This window comes from Oncorhynchus gorbuscha, linkage group LG05, assembly GCF_021184085.1.
Source record: "Oncorhynchus gorbuscha isolate QuinsamMale2020 ecotype Even-year linkage group LG05, OgorEven_v1.0, whole genome shotgun sequence".
Taxonomy (NCBI): Eukaryota; Metazoa; Chordata; class Actinopteri; order Salmoniformes; family Salmonidae; genus Oncorhynchus; species Oncorhynchus gorbuscha.
The window spans coordinates 75,134,001-75,154,930 of NC_060177.1; the positions used below are offsets into that span (position 1 = coordinate 75,134,001).

The 20,930-nt window shown below is 42.3% G+C and overlaps 1 protein-coding gene across 1 annotated transcript; it reads left to right on the forward strand.

The window, feature by feature from the left end:
• LOC124036503 (ABC-type oligopeptide transporter ABCB9-like) lies at window positions 1–20,824 on the forward strand. Its single transcript, XM_046351168.1, is given in 12 exon segments — window positions 1–918; window positions 950–1,068; window positions 4,740–4,854; window positions 5,042–5,172; window positions 6,137–6,342; window positions 6,501–6,698; window positions 6,961–7,089; window positions 7,460–7,648; window positions 18,206–18,379; window positions 18,518–18,677; window positions 18,901–19,037; window positions 19,591–20,824. Coding segments are annotated over 12 exon segments (2,427 nt in total). The 5' UTR covers window positions 1–370; the 3' UTR covers window positions 19,912–20,824.
• Window positions 20,825–20,930: the final 106 nt, after the last annotated feature.

Genomic DNA, 20,930 nt, shown 5'->3' on the forward strand with positions numbered 1-20,930 from the left:
CTAAACAATAAGGCATGAAACAAGAACGAGAGACGGGTCTGTCACCTAAAATATAATACATTGCTGAAGCAAGGACAGCTGTTAAGTAATCGAATACCAGAGAGAAGACAAGCAACGGTAGGGAAATGTGATAAAGTAACGCAAGCCCTTGAAACCTGATGTCACCGGCGCATTAGTGATCACGGTCGGCATACAATTTGGGTTGAATTCAAAACTAGTCTGAAAAAAACCTTTATAATTGTAATACCCTATTAATTTCTTCTAATACCAGCTCTATTAAAACAAATATAAAAAGCTATAGTTTGAGTTTCACTGAAACTTGTTTCTCCCAAGACTTTATGACATTACACCACTGACAGACTGAAACAGAATGGGGGTCATGGTAGTGGTGAGCTGCATCTTGGTATTCATCCTGATGGATGTTATTGTCACCACTGTCATCTACTTACACGGATCCCAGACTGAAATATTCACAGAGGATGGGCAGAACTTTGACATTCTCCACTCTGTCCTGGACCTCTGGTGTACTTTGCTGGTCAGAGTCTGCCTTCTGCTGGGGGCCTCCATAGGCGTGTTATGGAACAGAGTGGACGGTCCACACAGGGTCTCTGCCCTGGGGACCCTGACTCTCCTCATCTGCCTGACCATCAGTACCTATGCCTTAGCCAAGCTGCTGATCCTGTCAGAGCAGGGCGATCTGGCTCACCAACCCTGGTTTCTTAGCCTGTTCTCCTGGACCTGTGTATCAGCGCTGGGGACCGTGCTCCTCTGGAGGCTCCTGGGAAGGACTCCCAACACTGTTACTGAAGGAGAGGGAGGTGGTGGTGGAGGAGGACATGGGGGCTCTGAAGAGACTGAGAGGCTGGTGGAGACAGCTGGAGAGAATGGCACTGAAGAGGTGGAGGAGCAAGGACAGGAGCATGGGGGGGAAGAGGAGGAGGGCTAGCAGGAAAGGGACACAGGACCAGACGGACTCAGGGGCCACAATGGGACGTCTGCTGTCCTACTGCAGTAAAGACGCTGGGCTGCTCTCGGTTGCCGTCCTCTTCCTCCTCATCTCTGCTGTGTGTGAGTAACTCTAACCCCTTATTTATGGTCATGGCTAGAAGGGATGCAGCTAATGTCGAGGTGATGTCAAAAGCAGTGGCGTGTATTCATGGATGCCAAGGGAAGCCAGGCTTCCCCCCAAAAATGACAAAGAAAATAACAAAATAACAAAAAAACATACAAAATAATTTATTTTATTTGTATAATTGACAGAAAAAAACTTGAATTGTTGCATCTCCATTGTGTCGTTTTCCTCCGGTGACTAACTAGCAAGCTAAAATGGTCCCTTTCCTAAATTAGCCGTGGATGGAGATAGAGATTTGGACTTGATTATAACAGCCATCGATTACAAAGCCAATACTGATCCAACCATAAATTCATACATTGATGTGCCCCTGATCTGAGAGGATAGGAGTTAGACGTATTATGCTAATGTTAACAAGCTGGCCTGGCATATCGTTGCCCATGAAAGGAAGTAAGGGTAGGAAGCATGTACAGTGCCTTCGGAAAGTATTCACACCCCTTGACTTTTTCCACATTTTGTTACATTACAGCCTTATTCTAAAATGTATATTTTTTTAAATCCTCAGCAATCTACACACAATACCCCGTAATGATTAAGCAAATATTTTTGGGGGGCAAATTTAGCAAATGTATTAAAAATAAAAAACAGAAATACAATATTTACATAAGTATTCAGACCCTTAGCTATGAGACTAGAAATTGAGCTCAGGTGCATCCTGTTTCCATTGATCATCCTTGAGATGTTTCTACAACTTGATTGGAGTTCACCTGTGGTAAATTAAATTGATTGGACATGATTTGGAAAGGCACACACCTGTCTATTTATGGTCCCACAGTTGACAGTGCATGTCAGAGCAAAAATCCACGCCATGAGGTTGAAGGAATTGTCCATAGAGCTCTGAGACATAATTGTGTTGAGGAATAGATCTGGGGAAGGGTATGAAAAAAGGTCCCCAAGAACACAGTGGCTTCCATCATTCTTAAATGGAAGAAGTTTGGAACCACCAACACTCTTCCTAGAGCTGACTGACCGGCGAAACTGAGCAATCGGGGGAGAAAGGCCTTGGTCAGGGAGGTGACCAAGAAACCAATGGTCACTCTGACACAGCTCTAGAGTTCCTCTGTGGAGATGGGAGAAACTTCCAGAAGAACACCCATCTCTGCAGCACTCACCCAATCAGGCCTTTATGGTAGATTGGCCCGACGGAAGCCCCTCCTCAGTAAAAGGCACATAACAGCCCACTTGGAGTTTGCCAAAAGGCACCTTGAGACTCTGACCATGAGAAACAAGATTCTCTTTGACCTGAATACCAAGCGTCACACCTGGAGGAAACCTGGCACCATCCCTACGATGAGGCATGGTGGTGGCAGCATCAAGCTGTGGGGATGTTTTTCAGTGGCAGGGGCTGGGAGACTAGTGAGGATCGAGGCAAAGATGAATGGGGCAAAGTACAGAGATCCTTGATGAAAACCTGCTCCAGAGCACTCAGGACCTCAGACTGAGCGAAGGTTCACTTTCCAACAGGACAACGACCTTAAGCACACAGCCAAGAAAACGCAGGAGAAGCTTCGCGACAAGTCTCTGAATTAGAGGTCGACCGATTAATCAGGGCCGACTTCAAGTTTTCATAACAATTGGAAATCGTTATTTTTGAACACCGATTTTGTCGTTTATTTTATTTTACACCTTTATTTAACTAGGCGTGTCAGTTAAGAACACATTCTTATTCTCAATGACGGCCTAGGAATGGTGGGTTAACTGCCTTGTTCAGGGGCAGAACGACAGATTTTTACCTTGTCAGCTCAGGAATTCAATCTTGCAACCTTATGGTTAACTAGTCCAATGCTCTAACCACCTGCCTCACGAGGAGCCTGCCAGTTCTTACATGGCACATATTACACTTTTACTTTCTTCTCCAACACTTTGTTTTTGCATTATTTAAACCAAATTGAACATGTTTCATTATTTATTTGAGGCTAAATTGATTTTATTGATGTTAAAATAAGTGTTCATTCTGTATTGTTGTAATTGTCATTATCACCAATTAATCGGTATCTGCTTTTTTTTTGGTCTTCCAATAATTGGAATCGGTCGACCTCTACTCTGAATGTCCTTGAGTGGCAAACAAGAGCCCGGACTTGAACCCGATTGAACATCTCTGGAGAGGCCTGAAAATAGCTGTGCAGCAACACTCTCCATCCAACCGAACAGTGCTTTTTTAGGTTTTGTGGAATTCACAGATCACATGTTGCTCCCCGGTTTTGTTGTGAAACAAAGGTGTGGTTGAATTCATTTATCCACTGTCTTCTTATTGTTTCGTCTTTAGGCGTCTATATCATGGTGTCAAGGCATGTGAACTGAAAGGTTATAGAGCAAACAATGTATTTATCACAAGACATGTTGTAATATGTAATTTTTTTTAATGGATTGGCTTCCCCAGTGATTTTACCCAAGCACTGCTACTGGTCAAAAATTGCATGCTTGAGTTGCTTGTGGGATAATTTTTTCATTTTAGCTAACACTAACCCTTTTCCTATCTTTAACCTAATTCTCCTAACCTGCGACGCTAATTCAGCTAACCTGCTGTGTAAGTTCTCCTAACCTGCTACGAAAAGTCACTTCTGACAGCTGCAATCATCCCATCTAGTCAAAACCCTTATTTAAACACAATCCTCAGATGACTAGGGCTTGACCCAATGTCTCACGTTACGCTCGTCTCTCAACCTATACGGCCTTCGCGCTATCTGATGTGAGACAATGGGGCTTGCCCAGGAACAACTCATGGCTCCTATAGCTTATTACTAGGGCCACAGAGTTCTTCTTGGTCAGTAATGTGTCAAAAGGGGACCACCGCGCTCTCCCAGAAGAATTCATACAATCCAAAGATGTAATGAGTCCACACTCAAAAAGAGGTCACAAAGCTTACTTAATTTTGAAAGTATTTTTTATTATTTTCACTGCATCAGGAATAGCGTACACGTGCAGTGAACATGTAACATGGTCAGGAAAAACTCTGGGCCCTATAGATGACAAATCAAGTTGCTTAATGATCACCATTGTGAGGCATACACTTTACACAGTACTGTGTAACATAGAATACTATCTACAGTAGGTCAAAGGTGAACATGGGTAATAAAGCCGCAATACTATCTTTGAAGTTCTGTTTTGATCCCATGCGTTTGTGTTTTATGACGGTGTTACTCATACTCACTCATTCATATATCCTTATGTACATATTCCTTATCCCCTTACACTGTGTATAAGACAGTAGTTTTGGAATTGTTAGTTAGATTACTTGTTGGTTATCACTGCATTGTCGGAACTAGAAGCACAAGCATTTCGCTACACTCGCATTAACATCTGCTAACCATGTGTATGTGACAAATAAAATTTGATTTGATTTGATTTACCAGCATTGTATTGCATTTACGGTTGCAATATGTTTCTCTACTACTTATTAGCCAAACTTACTGTCCAATTACAGTAGATGACTCGTGCTACATGAGTAAATAACCTAAGCATGGTGTATAACTATTGCGTTATTCTTACTAATTTCCCTTCATTAGAGACAACAGTATGTTGCATTACCATATTTCTATTTTACACTGTTGTGCTTATTTTTTAGCATTTCATAACAGTTAATGACACAATGTTATCCCATTCATAGGTGAGGCCTTCATCCCCTACTACATTGGGCAGGCTATAGATGGCGTTCTTATTCACAAAAGTATGGAGTACTTTACTAAGCCCCTGATCACCCTTACGGTGTTGGCCTTAGCCAGGTAAGAGACTATGAATTGTTGAAGTTTTGTGTGTGTTGTGTTAACTTTTTAGACTATGTTGTGTGCTACATCTTCTCTGGTGGACTGTATCTGTGCTTGATTCTACATTTGAATAGATTATGACGTACATTCTTGTGTTTTTTGCGTATATCCTCGGCAGTGTTTAATTTCTTGCATCTCTTCTCAGCTCTATTGCCGTTGGAGTACGAGGTGGTCTCTTTAGTCTAACATTTGCCAGACTGAATCTTCGCCTGCGGAACCTTCTCTTCAGATCTCTGATGCGTCAGGAGATAGGCTTCTTTGATGCTAACCACACAGGTGACATCTCAGTTGCGTAACGAATTGCATCCTATTCCTTTATAGTGCACTATGGGCCCTGGTCAAAAGTAGTAGACTAAATAGGGAATAGGGCATCATTTAGGAGGTATTGTAGACCTCAACACTTATTTACATTCATTCCCTTTTCCTTTGTTCCTCTGATCAGAAGATACATAAAACACTTGCCTACGCTTTACGTTAAGCCTGCAGATATAATATTTTCTTAGATCCCCATCAGCTTACACTATAACAAGAGCTAGTCTACCTGTTATAGCAATTTGTAATGCTTGCTAACTTGTTGTTCATGCTTTATAACTTGTTATTAATGGTTTATAACTAGTTATTAATGCTTTATAACTTGTTATAAGGATGTATAACATGTCTAAAGTGATAATTTCTTATAACAAGGCTTATATCTCTTTATGCCTACAGGCTTTAAGTAAAGCGTTAAAGTTGTGGAGGAAAAAACCCAACCTGAAGGGAATCGAATCTCAAAATACAGTAAAGCTTTATTTGAGCGTGCATAAGAAAACAAATTCAACTCGCTCTTTGTTCTCATAGACATTTTATACAGACCCAGGATGGGTGTGGTGTTTAGCATGTCATTCGTATGAGTCTGGTAATTCTGCTTATCATTAGATAGCAGCCCCACAGGCAGAAGACAAATCATACCAAGGACACTGATTAAGAGCAGTCTTACAGAAACTAAGAGGAATCGGATCGGTCCCTTCTTCAGGGCATATAAGATAACAAATAAAATGTTCCTCTTCCACAAAGTGTAAAAGCTTTTCATTCTCCTGGGCCCAGAGTTTGGTCCTCATGACAGTGATCCCAGTTCGGTCCCTGCATGAGCCCTATATATTGTTTCCCTGCTTCTGTTCCTATCCTCTCATAAAGTAATGAGAATACGAAAGTTTGGAAAGAGTTTAGAAAAAGTACAAGAAAAAAACTGTTTGTCCTCCAGGTGACATCACCTCTCGCCTGTCCTCTGACACTACACAAGTGAGTGACTTGATCTCACTGAACATCAACATGTTCCTAAAGAGTATGGTGAAGGGCATAGGGTTCTTCATCTTCATGTTCGGGATTTCCTGGAAGCTGACTCTCGTCACCATCATGGGATTCCCCTTCATCGCAGTCATCTCCAAAGTCTACGGGGAGTACTACAAGGTACACGCACGCACAAGCAAGCACACACTCAAGTGGACAAAAACACAAACTTCACTTGTCTTTCCGAACAAATGTCCCCAGCCCATTTATTAAGTTGAAATACTTATGCGTATTAACAGATTAATTCACACCGTATTTAGTTTGTACATTTCTCTTAGAGACTGACCAAAGAGGTTCAGACTGCCCTGGCTCAGGCTAACCAGGTGGCCGAGGAGACCATTTCAGCAATGAAGACGGTACGCAGCTTTGCCAATGAGGAACAGGAGGCTGATTCCTACTACGGCAGGCTACAGGTCATGTTTCAGCTGAACAAGAAGCAAGCGTTGGCCTATGCCCTCTACATGTGGTCCAGTTGTGTAGGTATTACCCAGATGTGAGACCGTCACTGTAAATAAGAATCAAGAATTTTGTTCTTAACTGACTCGACAGGTTAAATAAAAGTGAAATAAATAAAGATAGACTGGGACTGAATGTTGCTCTGACATACAACAGATGGAGATTTAAGGAGCTGCCTTGTGTTTTATATCTGTTTTGTATGCACTGTGTCGGGGCTATACCCGTGTCGTTGGTTACATTCGCAAATTCACAAGAGTTTCAAATGTGTTTGTATTGCTTCAGATCTCATAGCTTGTTCTTGAAGTGGCTATCCTCTTCTATGGCGGTCACCTGGTCATTACTGAGCAGATGAGTGGAGGGGGCCTGATATCATTCATCTTATATGAGCTGGAGCTAGGAGAGTGCCTGGAGGCAAGTCTGACGCATTCAAATCAAATCAAAGTTTACTTGTCACATGACAGAATACAACAGGTGTAAACCATACAGTGAAATGCTTACTTACAAGCTCATTCTCAACCATGCAGAGCTCAAAATCAGAGGTCCGAAATAGAAAGTAGGATCTTAAAAAAAGCAAGGAAACAACACTAGGTCTGATAAAAAATAAAAGCACATATACTGTACATCTGTAACTGTACACATGACAATCACAACCTATCCCTTTAGAAGGCTTACATTACCATAGGCAAGATGAAGACTTTCACTATGAAAAGCCAGAGTAACTGAAAAGGACTATGACAATTGTATTATCATTATCTCCTGTCTTGATTGAATTGTGTTACAGAGCATATCATCGGTCTACACGGGTCTCATGCAGGGAGTGGGAGCAGCTGAGAAGGTATTTGAGTACATGGACAGGGAGTCCAAACACCCACATGATGGGAAAGAGGTCCCTGGTACCTGCAAAGGACTGGTCGAGTTTAAAGATGTCACGTTTTCCTACCCAACACGGCCCGAAACAGAAATTCTAAAGGTATGTGTCAGCTGACCATTAAAATTGGGCTCAAAGCTAGACTGCTGAGTGGAGCTATAGACAGAAAAACTTGTCAGGCAATTCTGTATCATTTCATGCCAGTAGAAAGTTTATACACCATTACCATAGAGTAAAGTTAACCGCTACACGTCTCTTGTCTATCGTTATAAAATTAAGCTATTAATCAATGTCAGTACATTTCATGTCTAAACGTATATTTGTGATATACTGTATGTATGCCTATGCCATGATGGCTGGGTGTGAATGAAGGGATGGTTTGTGTCAGAGCCATCTATTTAGAGCACGGGTGTCAAACTCATTCCAGGGAGGGCCGAGTGTCTGCGGGTTTTCGCTCCTCCCTTGTACTTGATTGATGAATTAAGGTCACTAATTAGTAAGGAACTTCCCTCACTTGATTGTCTAGGTCTTAATTGAAAGGAAAAAACAAAAACCAGCAGACACACCAATAACAATATACAGATCATCTAAAAGTAAAAAGAAAAATTAAGACATGTCAGAACGAGAAATGTCAGAACGAGCAATGTCAGAACGAGCAATGTCACAGTCCGGAATATAAATAAATATGTGAATGGTGTGCATAGGGAGCACATACAGTGCCTTCAGAAAGTATTCATACCCCATGACTTATTCCACTGTTTGTTGCGTTACAGCCTGAATTCAAAAATGATTAAATCATTGTTTTCTCATCCATCTACACACAATACCCCATAATGACAGAGTGAAAACATGTTTTAAGAAATGTTTGCAAATGTATTAAATTAAATACAGAAATATATAATTTTCATAAATATTCACTCCACTGAGTCTATACATCTTAGAGTTGCCTTTGGCAACAAATACAGCTGTGAGTCTTCATGGGAAAGTCTCCAAGAGCTTTGCACAACTTATTTTCAAAATTCTTCAAGCTCTAATAAATTGGTTGTTAATCATTGCTAGACAACCATTTTAAAGTCTTGCCAAAGATTTTCTAGTAGATCCAGTTGTGCAAAGTTCTTAGACTTACTCAGAAAGACTCACTGCTGGAATTGCTGCTAAAGGTGGTTATTAACTCAGGGGTGTGAGTACTTGTGTAAATGAGAGATTTCTTCATTTCATTTTCAATAACTTTGCACACATACAATGCCTATAGAAAGTCTACACCCCCCTTGAACTTTATTCACATTGTTGTGTTAAAGTGTGATTTAAATAAATTGAATTAAAACATTGTCATAGATCCACAATGTCAAAGTGAAAAGAAAATCCTACACATTTTTACAAATGTATAACAATTAAATAACACATTGTTGTTGAGTAAGTATTCACCCCTTAAGTATTTATTAGGATCCCCAATTAGCTGCTGCCGAGGCAGCGGCTACTCTTCCTGGGGTCCAAACAGGAAACAACACAAATCAAATCCAAATAAAATGTTATTTGTCACAAACACATTTAGCAGATGTTATTGTGGGTGTAGCGAAATGCTTGTTTCTAGCTCAAACAGTGCAGTAATATCTACCAGGTAATATCTAACAATACACCGTCTAAAGAAAAATAATGGAATTAAGAATATATAAATATTTGGATGAGCAATGTAAGAGCGCCATAGACTAATATACAGTAAAATAGGGCAGAATACAGTATATACATATGAGATGAGTAATGCAAAATATGTAAACATTATTAAAGTGACTAGTGTTCTAATGATTAAAGTGGCCAGTGATTTCAAGTCTATGTATAGGGCAGCAGCCTCTAATGTGGCAGTGATGGCAACATCACAACCAATTTAAAATATAATATACATACATCGCACTGCATTTACATTACAATTTAGCCATTCAGCAGACGCTGGCATCCACAGCGACCCACAGCTAGTGCATTCATCTTAAGATAGCCAGGCGAGCATAGGCGAGACAACCATATCGTAGTCGTATCCCAACCACTTATCACATACAGTAGATAATACAAAACAAAATGCAAGAAAATGTATGTTGCTTCACACTCCCGTCGTGCTGTAAGGTCTTCTTTTAGCAGTTTTTTTGGATTTGGTGTTATTGCTAGCTTGAGTTCCCTGGGGTTCAGTGGTGTAGTGTTATTTTCTTTAGGCGAGGGAGGCAAAAAAAGTGTCAATTACATCAACATTTGTACGGACAGATGTAGGCTGTCATTATACAAGATGCATAAAATGCATCCTCCAGTTGCAACTTCTGTCTACGCCCACATATATTGTCCCAAGAACATGTTCTATTTTTAAAACCCTCAAACACCAAGTTAGGCATATGTGGCCGATGTGAAATAGCTAGCTGGTGAGCGGTGGTGCGCGCTAGTGTTTCAGTCGGTGACGTCATAACGATGCTTCGTGAGTGACTGTGATTGATGTGTGCAGAGGGTCCCTGGTTCGAGCCCAGGTTGGGGTGAGGAGAGGGACGGAAGCTATACTGTTACACATACATCATTTCAATATAGGCCGTTATCACTGTCAACAATGTCATGTTGAAACTGCATCTGCATGCCATCCATTTCAATGATCTCAATAAGTTTCATGGTAATAGCCAATGCATTTTGATCTTCTTGAGTTACTGTTTCGTGAGCGAATTTGAGTAGATGGTGTTAACAAACTATTAAACGTTCTTATATTTTGTTTAAATCAAAGCATGTATAATGCATAGTGGCGCGCTCTGTTGAGTTTTTGGGCATGATTAAACATGTTGACTCTTCATCTTCAGCTAACCATTGTAAAATCTCATTAGAAAGGTGTTGTTTGTGTAACAGTAACGTCTTAGGCCTACTATGCTTTTCTATTACAGTATATATATTTTTAAATATTTTTTATTTCACCTTTATTTAACCAGGTAGGCTAGTTGAGAACACGTTCTCATTTGCAACTGCGACCTGGCCAAGATAAAGCATAGCAGTGTGAACAGACAACACAGAGTTACACATGGAGTAAACAATTAACAACTCAATAACACAGTAGAAAAAAAGGTGAGTCTATATACAATGTGTGCAAAAGGCATGAGGAGGTAGGCGAATAATTACAATATTGCAGATTAACACTGGAGTGATAAATGATCATGTACAGGTAGAGATATTGGTGTGTAAAAGAGCAGAAAAGTAAATAAATAAAAACTGTGGGGATGAGGTAGGTGAAAATGGGTGGGCTATTTACCAATAGATTATGTACAGCTGCAGCGATCGGTTAGCTGCTCAGATAGCAGATGTTTGAAGTTGGTGAGGGAGATAAGTCTCCAACTTCAGCGATTTTTACAATTCGTCCCAGTCACAGGCAGCAGAGTACTGGAACGAAAGGCGGCCAAATGAGGTGTTGGCTTGAGGGATGATCAGTGAGATACACCTGCTGGAGCGCGTGCTACAGATGGGTGTTGCCATCGTGACCAGTGAACTCAGATAAGGCGGAGCTTTACCTAGCATGGACTTGTAGATGACCTGGAGCCAGTGGGTCTGGCGACGAATATGTAGCGAGGGCCAGCCGACTAGAGCATACAAGTCGCAGTGGTGGGTAGTATAAGGTGCTTTAGTGACAAAACGGATGGCACTGTGATAAACTTGCATCCAGTTTGCTGAGTAGAGTGTTGGAAGCAATTTTGTAGATGACATCGCCGAAGTCGAGGATCGGTAGGATAGTCAGTATTACTAGGGTAAGCTTGGCAGCGTGAGTGAAGGAGGCTTTGTTGCGGAATAGAAAGCCGACTCTTGATTTGATTTTCGATTGGAGATGTTTGATATGGGTCTGGAAGGAGAGTTTGCAGTCTAGCCAGACACCTAGGTACTTATAGGTGTCCACATATTCAAGGTCGGAACCATCCAGTATGGTGATGCTAGTCGGGCGTGCGGGTGCAGGCAGCGGTCGGTTGAAAAGCATGCATTTGGTTTTACTAGCGTTTAAGAGCAGTTGGAGGCCACGGAAGGAGTGTTGTATGGCATTGAAGCTCGTTTGGAGGTTAGATAGCACAGTGTCCAATGACGGGCCGAAAGTATATAGAATGGTGTCGTTTGCGTAGAGGTGGATCAGGGAATCGCCCGCAGCAAGACCAACATCATTGATATATACAGAGAAAAGAGTCAGCCCGAGAATTGAACCCTGTGGCACCCCCATAGAGACTGCCAGAGGACCGGACAGCATGCCCTCCGATTTGACACACTGAACTCTGTCTGCAAAGTAATTGGTGAACCAGGCAAGGCAGTCATCCGAAAAACCGAGGCTACTGAGTCTGCCGATAAGAATCTGGTGATTGACAGAGTCGAAAGCCTTGGCAAGGTCGATGAAGACGGCTGCACAGTACTGTCTTTTATCGATGGCGGTTATGATGTCGTTTAGTACCTTGAGTGTGGCTGAGGTGCACCCGTGACCGGCTCGGAAACCAGATTGCATAGCGGAGAAGGTACGGTGGGTTTCGAGATGGTCAGTGACCTGTTTGTTGACTTGGCTTTCGAAGACCTTAGATAGGAAGAGTTTGGGTCCAGGGTGTCTCCCCCTTTGAAGAGGGGGATGACTGCGGCAGCTTTCCAATCCTTGGGGATCTCAGACGGTATGAAAGAGAGGTTGAACAGGCTGGCAATAGGGGTTGCGACAATGGCGGCGGATAGTTTCAGAAATAGAGGGTCCAGATTGTCAAGCCCAGCTGATTTATACGGGTCCAGGTTTTGCAGCTCTTTCAGAACATCTGTTATCTGGATTCAGTGCAGTGGGCAGCTGGGTGGAGGTGCTCTTGTTCTCCATGGACTTCAGTTTCCCAGAACTTTTTGGAGTTGGAGCTACAGGATGCAAACTTCTGCCTGAAGAAGCTGGCCTTAGCTTTCCTGACTGACTGTGTGTATTGGTTTCTGACTTCCCTGAACAGTTGCATATCGCGGGGACTGTTCGATGCTATTGCAGTCTGCCTCAGGATGTTTTTGTACTGGTCGAGGGCAGTCAGGTCTGGAGTGAACCAAGGGCTGTATCTGTTCTTAGTTCTGCATTTTTTGAACGGAGCATGCTTAACTAAAATGGTGAGGAAGTTACTCTTAAAGAATGACCAGGCATCCTCAACTGACGGGATGAGGTCAATGTCCTTCCAGGATACCCGGGCCAGGTCGATTAGGAAGGCCTGCTCACAGAAGTGTTTTAGGGAGCGTTTGACAGTGATGAGGGGTGGTCGTTTGACTGCGGCACCGTAGCGGATACAGGCAATGAGGCAGTGGTCGCTGAGATCCTGGTTGAAGACAGCGGAGGTGTATTTGGAGGGCCAGTTGGTCAAATCAAATCAAATTTTTGAGGATGACGTCTATGAGGGTGCCCTTGCTTACAGAGTTAGGGTTGTACCTGGTTGGTTCCTTGATGATTTGTGTGAGATTGAGGGCATCTAGCTTAGATTGTAGGACTGCCGGGGTGTTAAGCATATCCCAGTTTAGGTCACCTAACAGAACAAACTCTGAAGCTAGATGGGGGGCAATCAATTCACAAATGGTGTCCAGGGCACAGCTGGGAGCTGAGGGGGGTCGGTAGCAGGCGGCAACAGTGAGAGACTTATTTCTGGAGAGAGTAATTTTCAGAATTAGTAGTTCGAACTGTTTGGGTATGGACTTTGCAGGCTAACTCCTCCCCCTTTGGCAGTTCTATCTTGACGGAAGATGTTATAGTTGGGTATGGAAATCTCTGAATTTTTGGTGGCCTTCCTGAGCCAGGATTCAGACACGGCAAGGACATCAGGGTTAGCAGAGTGTGCTAAAGCAGTGAGTAAAACAAACTTAGGGAGGAGGCTTCTGATGTTGACATGCATGAAACCAAGGCTTTTTCGATCACAGAAGTCAACAAATGAGGGTGCCTGGGGACATGCAGGGCCTGGGTTTACCTCCACATCACCCGCGGAACAGAGAAGGAGTAGTATGAGGGTGCAGCTAAAGACTATCAAAACTGGTCGCCTAGAGCGTTGGGGACAGAGAATAAGAGGAGCAGGTTTCTGGGCATGGTGGAATATATTCAGGGCATGATGCAGAGACAGGGGTATGGTGGGGTGCGGTTACGGCGGAGGTAAGCCCAGGCACTGGGTGATGATGGAGGTTTTATCTCTGGACATGCTGGTTGTAATGGGTGAGGTCACCGCGTATGTGGGAGGTGGGACAAAGGAGGTATCAGAGGTATGAGGAGTGGGACTAGGGGCTCCATTGTGAACTAAAACAATGATAACTAACCTGAGCAACAGTATACAAGGCATATTGACATTTGAGAGAGACATACAGTAATCACAGGTGTTGAATTGGGAAAGCTAGCTAAAACAGTGGGTGAGACAACAGCTAATCAGCTAGCATAACAACAGCAGGTAAAATGGCATTGACTAGGCAACGGGGCCGACAGAAAAAACAAACAAGCAGAATGGAGTACCGTGATTAATGGACAGTCCAGCGTGCATCAGCTATGTAGCCAAGTGATCCGAGTCCAGGGGCAGCGGTGGATGGGGCAGGAGGGCTGGACTGGCGAGTGTTATCCAGGTTAAAAAACTAACAATGACTAAATATCTTGTAGCTGGTTAGCTTCTGGAGGTTCTTGAGTGTTCTAAAAATTTAAAATAATAGCGATTCCGTATCACATTGGGTGAGGCAGGTTTCCGGAAGGTATAAACAAATTTTAAAAAATCGGGAAGAGATATAAAGTACATATGGGCCACTGCGATGCAGACGGTTAGCAGGCCTGTGCTAACAAGCTAACAGATTAGCAGGCCGGGGTAAACAAGGTAGTAGTTAGCGGACCTGGGCTAAACAAGCTAGCAGTTAGCATACCGAATTAGCAAGCAAGGAGATAGCGAGGGCTAGAGAGTTAGTCTTTGGAGGACGTCGCGATGGGGTGAGTCTTTATTCCTCTTCATGCAGTGACATCGATAGACTGATCGTGGGTCCGGGTATAGAAGCCCAGGAGTATGCTAGGAGCATAGGAGCTCTGGCCGGGCTAGCTTCAAGCTACGTGGGTGGAAACGCTAGCCAGGAGTAATCAACCAGGGTTGCAGTTTAGCTCGATAGCTAGTTGTGAAGATCCGGTTCGGTTATGTAAAATACTAATGATCTTGCGAGATATTGATTCAGCTTTAATCTAACTTCACTAAACAAGCACCATTGTTGGAAGTGATAATCTTCTATTTGTAATAATAATCATAATAATACGTGATGAGTATAAGACTATTAGATATTGAAAGCACAGCGCCAGGATCGCGCAATGATATTAAAGAACGTGAACCAATTTGTGGTGCCGAATGATAACTCTGCCATTCGGCCAGTTCAGGATAAAAAAATAATTTCAGTATAACCTCATAGGCTTACGGTTACGTGGTATGGTTATGTGTAGGTTATAGCCTAATAAATACATATCTTAATTTCATTGCACTGTTTGCAGGAGAGCTTAAGTTGCGCGTAGGCATTTCTTTGTATTGTGTAGTTTACACTACGCTGTATTGATTGATTGATTGGTTATTTAACTAGGCAAGTCAGTTAAGAGCGCATTCTTATTTACAATGACGGCCTATCCCGGCCAAACCTGGACAACGCTGGGCCAATTGTGCGACGCCCTATTGAACTCCCAATCACGGCCGGATGTAATACAGCCTGGATTTATTTAATTTATTAGCTTGAACACGTGGTTACAATATACCCTATTACAGAATCAAATAAAACATAGTTGAACTACAGATCCATTTAATGTATTTGTCTAGATGTAAACATGCTATCAAATCAATTGACCAAGTAGTGAACGTTAAATATAATTTCATGAAATTTGTTTTAAAACAGCGAAACAAATCAAGCTTTTGGTGTGATGTATTCATGAATCTCAATAAATTATAACCTAAATAAATGCATTATTACCTCCAATTTGGCCCAATTCACGTTTCCAGTTTCCCACACTGACATACCAAGCTTGATCGGGCCACGAGTCTCAATCAATAGCCAATCAGCTACATATCCCAAGCACGGCTACAGCAACTTCTAGAGAAGTTCAGGCTCCTTCGGCATTGCGGTGACTACTTTGGTTTGGGTGTGCTCGGCAGAACCGTGTTGCGGTGACTACTTTGGTTTGGGTGTGCTCGGCAGAACCGTGTTGTGGTGACTACTTTGGTTTGGGTGTGCTCGGCAGAACCGTGTTGCGGTAACCTATTGGTCACACATAGTTCTGGGTTCCACTGCGCAAGAGAGGGTCCGTCGAGATTTATGGATTTCAAGGGAAACACATGGTGATTTTGATTTGTTTTTTTCACCGTTCTGATTGGCCAAAGTGGTCAAGCCTCCATCTGATCTTCACAGTGCGCATACACAGCATACAGTTCTTCATCATTATCGCCATCGCCAGAGAGAAGACAGGGAAGAAACCACCATTTACTTACCTCTAGGCTGCTATACATAGTTATTTGGTTTGCCATTCTATCGTTTTTCATGGAATTTATGGTAAATAAATATAATATATTTCGAATTTAGGAGAATACATTTTCCAGAAATAGTGTTCCCAACTCTTGTACCAATTCTCAAATTTACATTTTTTAGGAAGCACCGCAGCGGCCCCTAACAGCAGCGGAGTTCCATGTAGTCATGGCTGTATTTAATACGGTGTTTCCCAGGCTCTTTTCTGGACCTGGGAACTGTCAAGAGACCTCTGGTTGTTTAGGCAAGCCTAAATAAGTTCAGAAGGAAAATGTGGCTTAACAAATCACATCATAATATATATGGACTCACACTGTGTGAAATAATAGGGGTTGGCAGGATTTTTGAATGACAACCCTTTCCTCTGTCACCCATATTTACAACATTAATTTCAAGCGCATATTTAACTACAAAGACCAGGAAGCTTTTCGAAAGCCTCATAAAGATGGGCAATGATTGGTAGATGTGTAATAATAACAAATCAGACATTGAATATACACTACACTGCCAAAAATATGTGGACACCCCTTCAAATTAGTGGATTATGCTATTTCAGCCACACTTGTTGCTGACAGTATATAAAATCAAGCACACCACCATGCAATCTCCATAGACAAACATTACCAGTAGAATGGTTCAGTGTCTTTCAACTTGGCACCGTCATAGGATGCCACCTTTCCAAGTCATTTCGTCAAATTTCTGCCCAGTTAGAGCTACCCTGGTCAACTGTAATGCTACCTGCCCCAATGTATAGTGTCAACTGTAAGGTTTGGTAGAGGAGGAATAATGGTCTGGGGCTTTCCTCTCACTATCCCCTTAGTTCCAGTGAAGGGAAATCTTAACGCTGCAGCATACAATGACATTGTAGACAATTCAGTGTTTCCAACTTCGTGGCAACAGTTTGGGGAAGGCCCTAACCTGTTTCACCATGACAATGCCCCAGTGCACAAAGCGAGGTCGATACAGAAATGGTTTGTTGAGATTGGTGTGAAAGATCTTGATTGGCCTACCCCAATCCCTGACTTCAACCCCATCGAACACCTTTGGGATGAATTAGAACGCCGACTGCGAGCCAGGCCTAATCGCCCAACATCAGTGCCCGACCTCACTAATGCTTTTGTGGCTGAATGGAAGCAAGTCCCTGGATCAATGTTCCAACATCTAGTGGAAAGCCTTCCCAGAAGAGTGGCGGCTGCTTGAGCCGCAAAGAGGAACTATGATTTTGTAATGAGATGTTTGACGAGCTGGTGTCCACATACCTTTGACCAAGTAGTGTATCTTTAAGCATGTCAAGTTAATAATTATGCTGTGGATTATATATTTTACCACCCACACATCAAAGATGCAGTCATCCTTCTGAACTGAGCTGCAGGACAGGAAGGAAACTGCTTAGGGATGGCACCATGAGGCCATTGGTAATTTAAAACAGCTACAGAGTTCAATGGCTGTGATGGGAAAAAACTGAGGATGGATCAACAACATTGTAGTGACTCCACAATAATGACCTAAATTACAGAGTGAAAAGAAGAATACAAATATTCCAAAACATGCAACAAGGCACTAAAGTAATACTGCAAAAAAACAAGGCAAAGGAATATACTTTTTGACCTAAAAGCAAAGCCTTATGTTTGGGGCAAACACAATACATCATTGTGTAGCTGCCTCTTTATTTTCAATCATGGTGGTGGCTGCATCATGGTATGGGTATGCTTGACATCAGCAAAGACTGGGAGTTTTTCAGGATGAAAAGAAACTGGTTGGAGCTAAGCACATGCAAAATCCTAGAGGAAAACCTGCTTCAGTCTGCTTTACACCAGACACTGGAATTCACAATCTGCTTGATAATCTATGGCAAGACTTGAAAATTGCTGTCTAGCCATGATACCCAACACCTTGACAGAACTTGAAGAATTTTGAAAAGAATAATGGGCAAATATTGCGCAATTCAGGTCTGCAAAGCTCTTAAGAGACTGCAAAGGGGTTTTAAACATGTATTGACTCTGAAATCTATTCCACTTTTACATTACAGTGTTTTGTGTAAATCGTTGACAAAAGAAATACAATTAAATATATTTTAATCCCACTTTGTAACGCAACAAAATGTGAAAAACATTCAAGGGGTTGTAGTTCTAAACTGTATATGAGTCTGGTTTGTGTCTCCAGAGTGTGTCCTTCACTTTGCGGCCTGGGGAGGTGACAGCCTTGGTGGGACCATCAGGCTGTGGGAAGAGCTCCTGTGTGGGGCTCCTAGAGAACTTCTACCCCCCACAACAAGGCCAGGTGCTGCTGGACGGCCGGCAGGTGCACACCTACCAGCATGACCTCCTCCACTCACAGGTCAGCACTCCACACTTGCTTGATATATATATTATACTTTTTAAACACCAGAGGGAAGCAGTGTTCCTTTTTAGTTGAAGACTGGTAAAGAACCCTCTGCAGGATCCCTATCCCTATGTATCTGTGTTGTTTTTGCAGGTAGCACTTGTGGGCCAGGAGCCTGTCCTGTTTGCCCGTTCTGTAGAGCAGAACATAACCTATGGCCTGACTGATATCCCTATGGAGGCTGTGGTGCAGGCAGCCACCAAGGCAAATGCACATGACTTCATCACCAGTCTAACCAATGGCTATGATACAGGTGATATTAATGCTATTGCCTAAGCTGTTGGAGTGAAATATAAAAACTAACATCTTAGGAGGTAACTAAAAACTACTGAATCTTACGATGTTTACAACAACATGTAAAAATTGGCCGATCAGTATGTTGAGAAACACAGCATATCCTCACAATGTTCATAGGATTTTGCATTTCAATTTTAAGATCTCTAATGCAGTGGAACTGTTCCTCATTCCTTTCTTAGAAGTGGGTGAGAAGGGGACCCAGTTGTCAGGGGGACAGAAGCAACGGGTGGCCATCGCAAGGGCACTCATCCGCAACCCACATGTTCTGATCCTGGACGAGGCCACCAGTGCACTGGATGCAGAGAGCGAACATGTTGTAGGTTAAAGGCAGGCCAAATCAGTATTCTGTGATCGTGTTCTGTAATCTGTGTTTAATTAGATCATGTTGTGAATTATAGATCAAGATACTGTATATCCTGAAAAATGAAAACCCCTCCCTGCCTTGGTGGCTTTAAAGAGGAAGAGTGTATATTGTGTAATATCCATCTCCTCAAGTTCTATGACAATAACCTACTTTTTGTTTTAGTTCAATAACCTAGTTCTCTAAATGCAGTCTGTTATTATAAGGACTCTCAGCTGCTGGTGTCATCTCCCTGCTCTCTGTCTTCAGGCAAATCAAGTATTGAACTATACTAGATACTATTAACCCTGGAGAATCCTCTTTAGTATAAATAAACTGTCTGCAATGTAACTATGCTGCTTTCAAAAGGTCAGTATTATTGCAGAAGAATGTTGGCCAGCATTCAAACATATTCTTTTTATCTGTTGTCTTGAATTTGATGCCACTTTATCTAGTTTTCTGAATACTATGTATTGTGTTATTTAGACTTAGTGTAGCTTAGGATTCTCTCCCTGTTCTCTCTCCTCAGGTTCAGCAGGCCCTGAACAACAAAATGTGTCAGCACACAGTGCTGGTGATCGCCCACCGCCTCAGCACAGTGGAAAAGGCAAACAACATCATAGGTATCAACCACGGCTGTGTGGTGGAGCAGGGGCCACACAACCAACTCATGGCCAAGGGGGGCCTGTACTGCAAGCTGGTGCAGAGGCAGGTCCTGGGCATCGAGACGGGGGCAGAGGTCCTCAACACCCCAGAGAAGCACTCCTGGAAGTCCGAGGGGGGTAGTCAGCGGAGTGGACCTGATAGCAGCAGTCCCAGTAAGTCTGAATGTGAAGCACCATGCTACTGAGAGAGCTTGAGCTCCATCGGTAGCTAACACTGACTGACTGACAATCATGGACTAAGGAGTACACCATATCCAAGGAATTACATTACAGTACCCTAGATTCATTAAAGGCCAATAATAATAAAACATATATATTGTGTTTTATATATATTTCCACGCTATGCGGTTGGAATAGTACTGTGAAATTGTGAAAATTATGATAATGTCCTTTTAGTGTAAGAGCTGTTTGGAAAGACCTGTTTTGTTGGGATGGAGTTTTGGCCTCATTGGTGAAATCACCAGGTGGTAAATTAGTTAAAGGTCAAACTACACCCCTTTCTCAATTTTCTATCAAAACAGCTGCATTGAACCTTTTAAGGGATTTAACGGTGTCCAAAACCATGAATAATGCATAATTATTGAATAATCAATAAGAGTATTGGGATTTGGTAGCCATTTGACCAGCTTTGATGGACTTGAATGAGCAACACTTCAATTAGTTTTCAATGTTATTTTTCATAGAGTCGATTATACTGTCTATGGTTATCACAGTGGTCTTCGTGTTGAACATACATGTATTTTGAGGTGGAGACAGCTCAAGCCAAAGTTAACATCATTGATTGTATGACGTACAAAAGAGTAATAGTATTGTGATACTTTATTTCTTATGACAATACTAGGTGGAAATGGTAAAGGCATCTCCGCTTCCATGTCAACAACTAAGCCTCTCTCTGTTAATGGGTAAATGTGTACTGTATACAGGAAAGAGAGGTGCCTTCGCTGGAGACTTTTTTGAATTATTGGCAAATCAATAGGAAGTGCATTATCTTCAAACTATGACACTATCATTGCTGATTTTGAATAGATTACATTTTATGTTGATGCTGTCTGATTCTTGATTTTGCACAATTAAACATCAATTTACTGATTGAACTAAGATATGACTGTCATTCTGAACTAGGCTACTGAAAACATATTGGTTGTTGTTGCCTATTGGTTTTACTGTAGCAGAGATGGCTCTGACTAGTATATTTAGATCATAG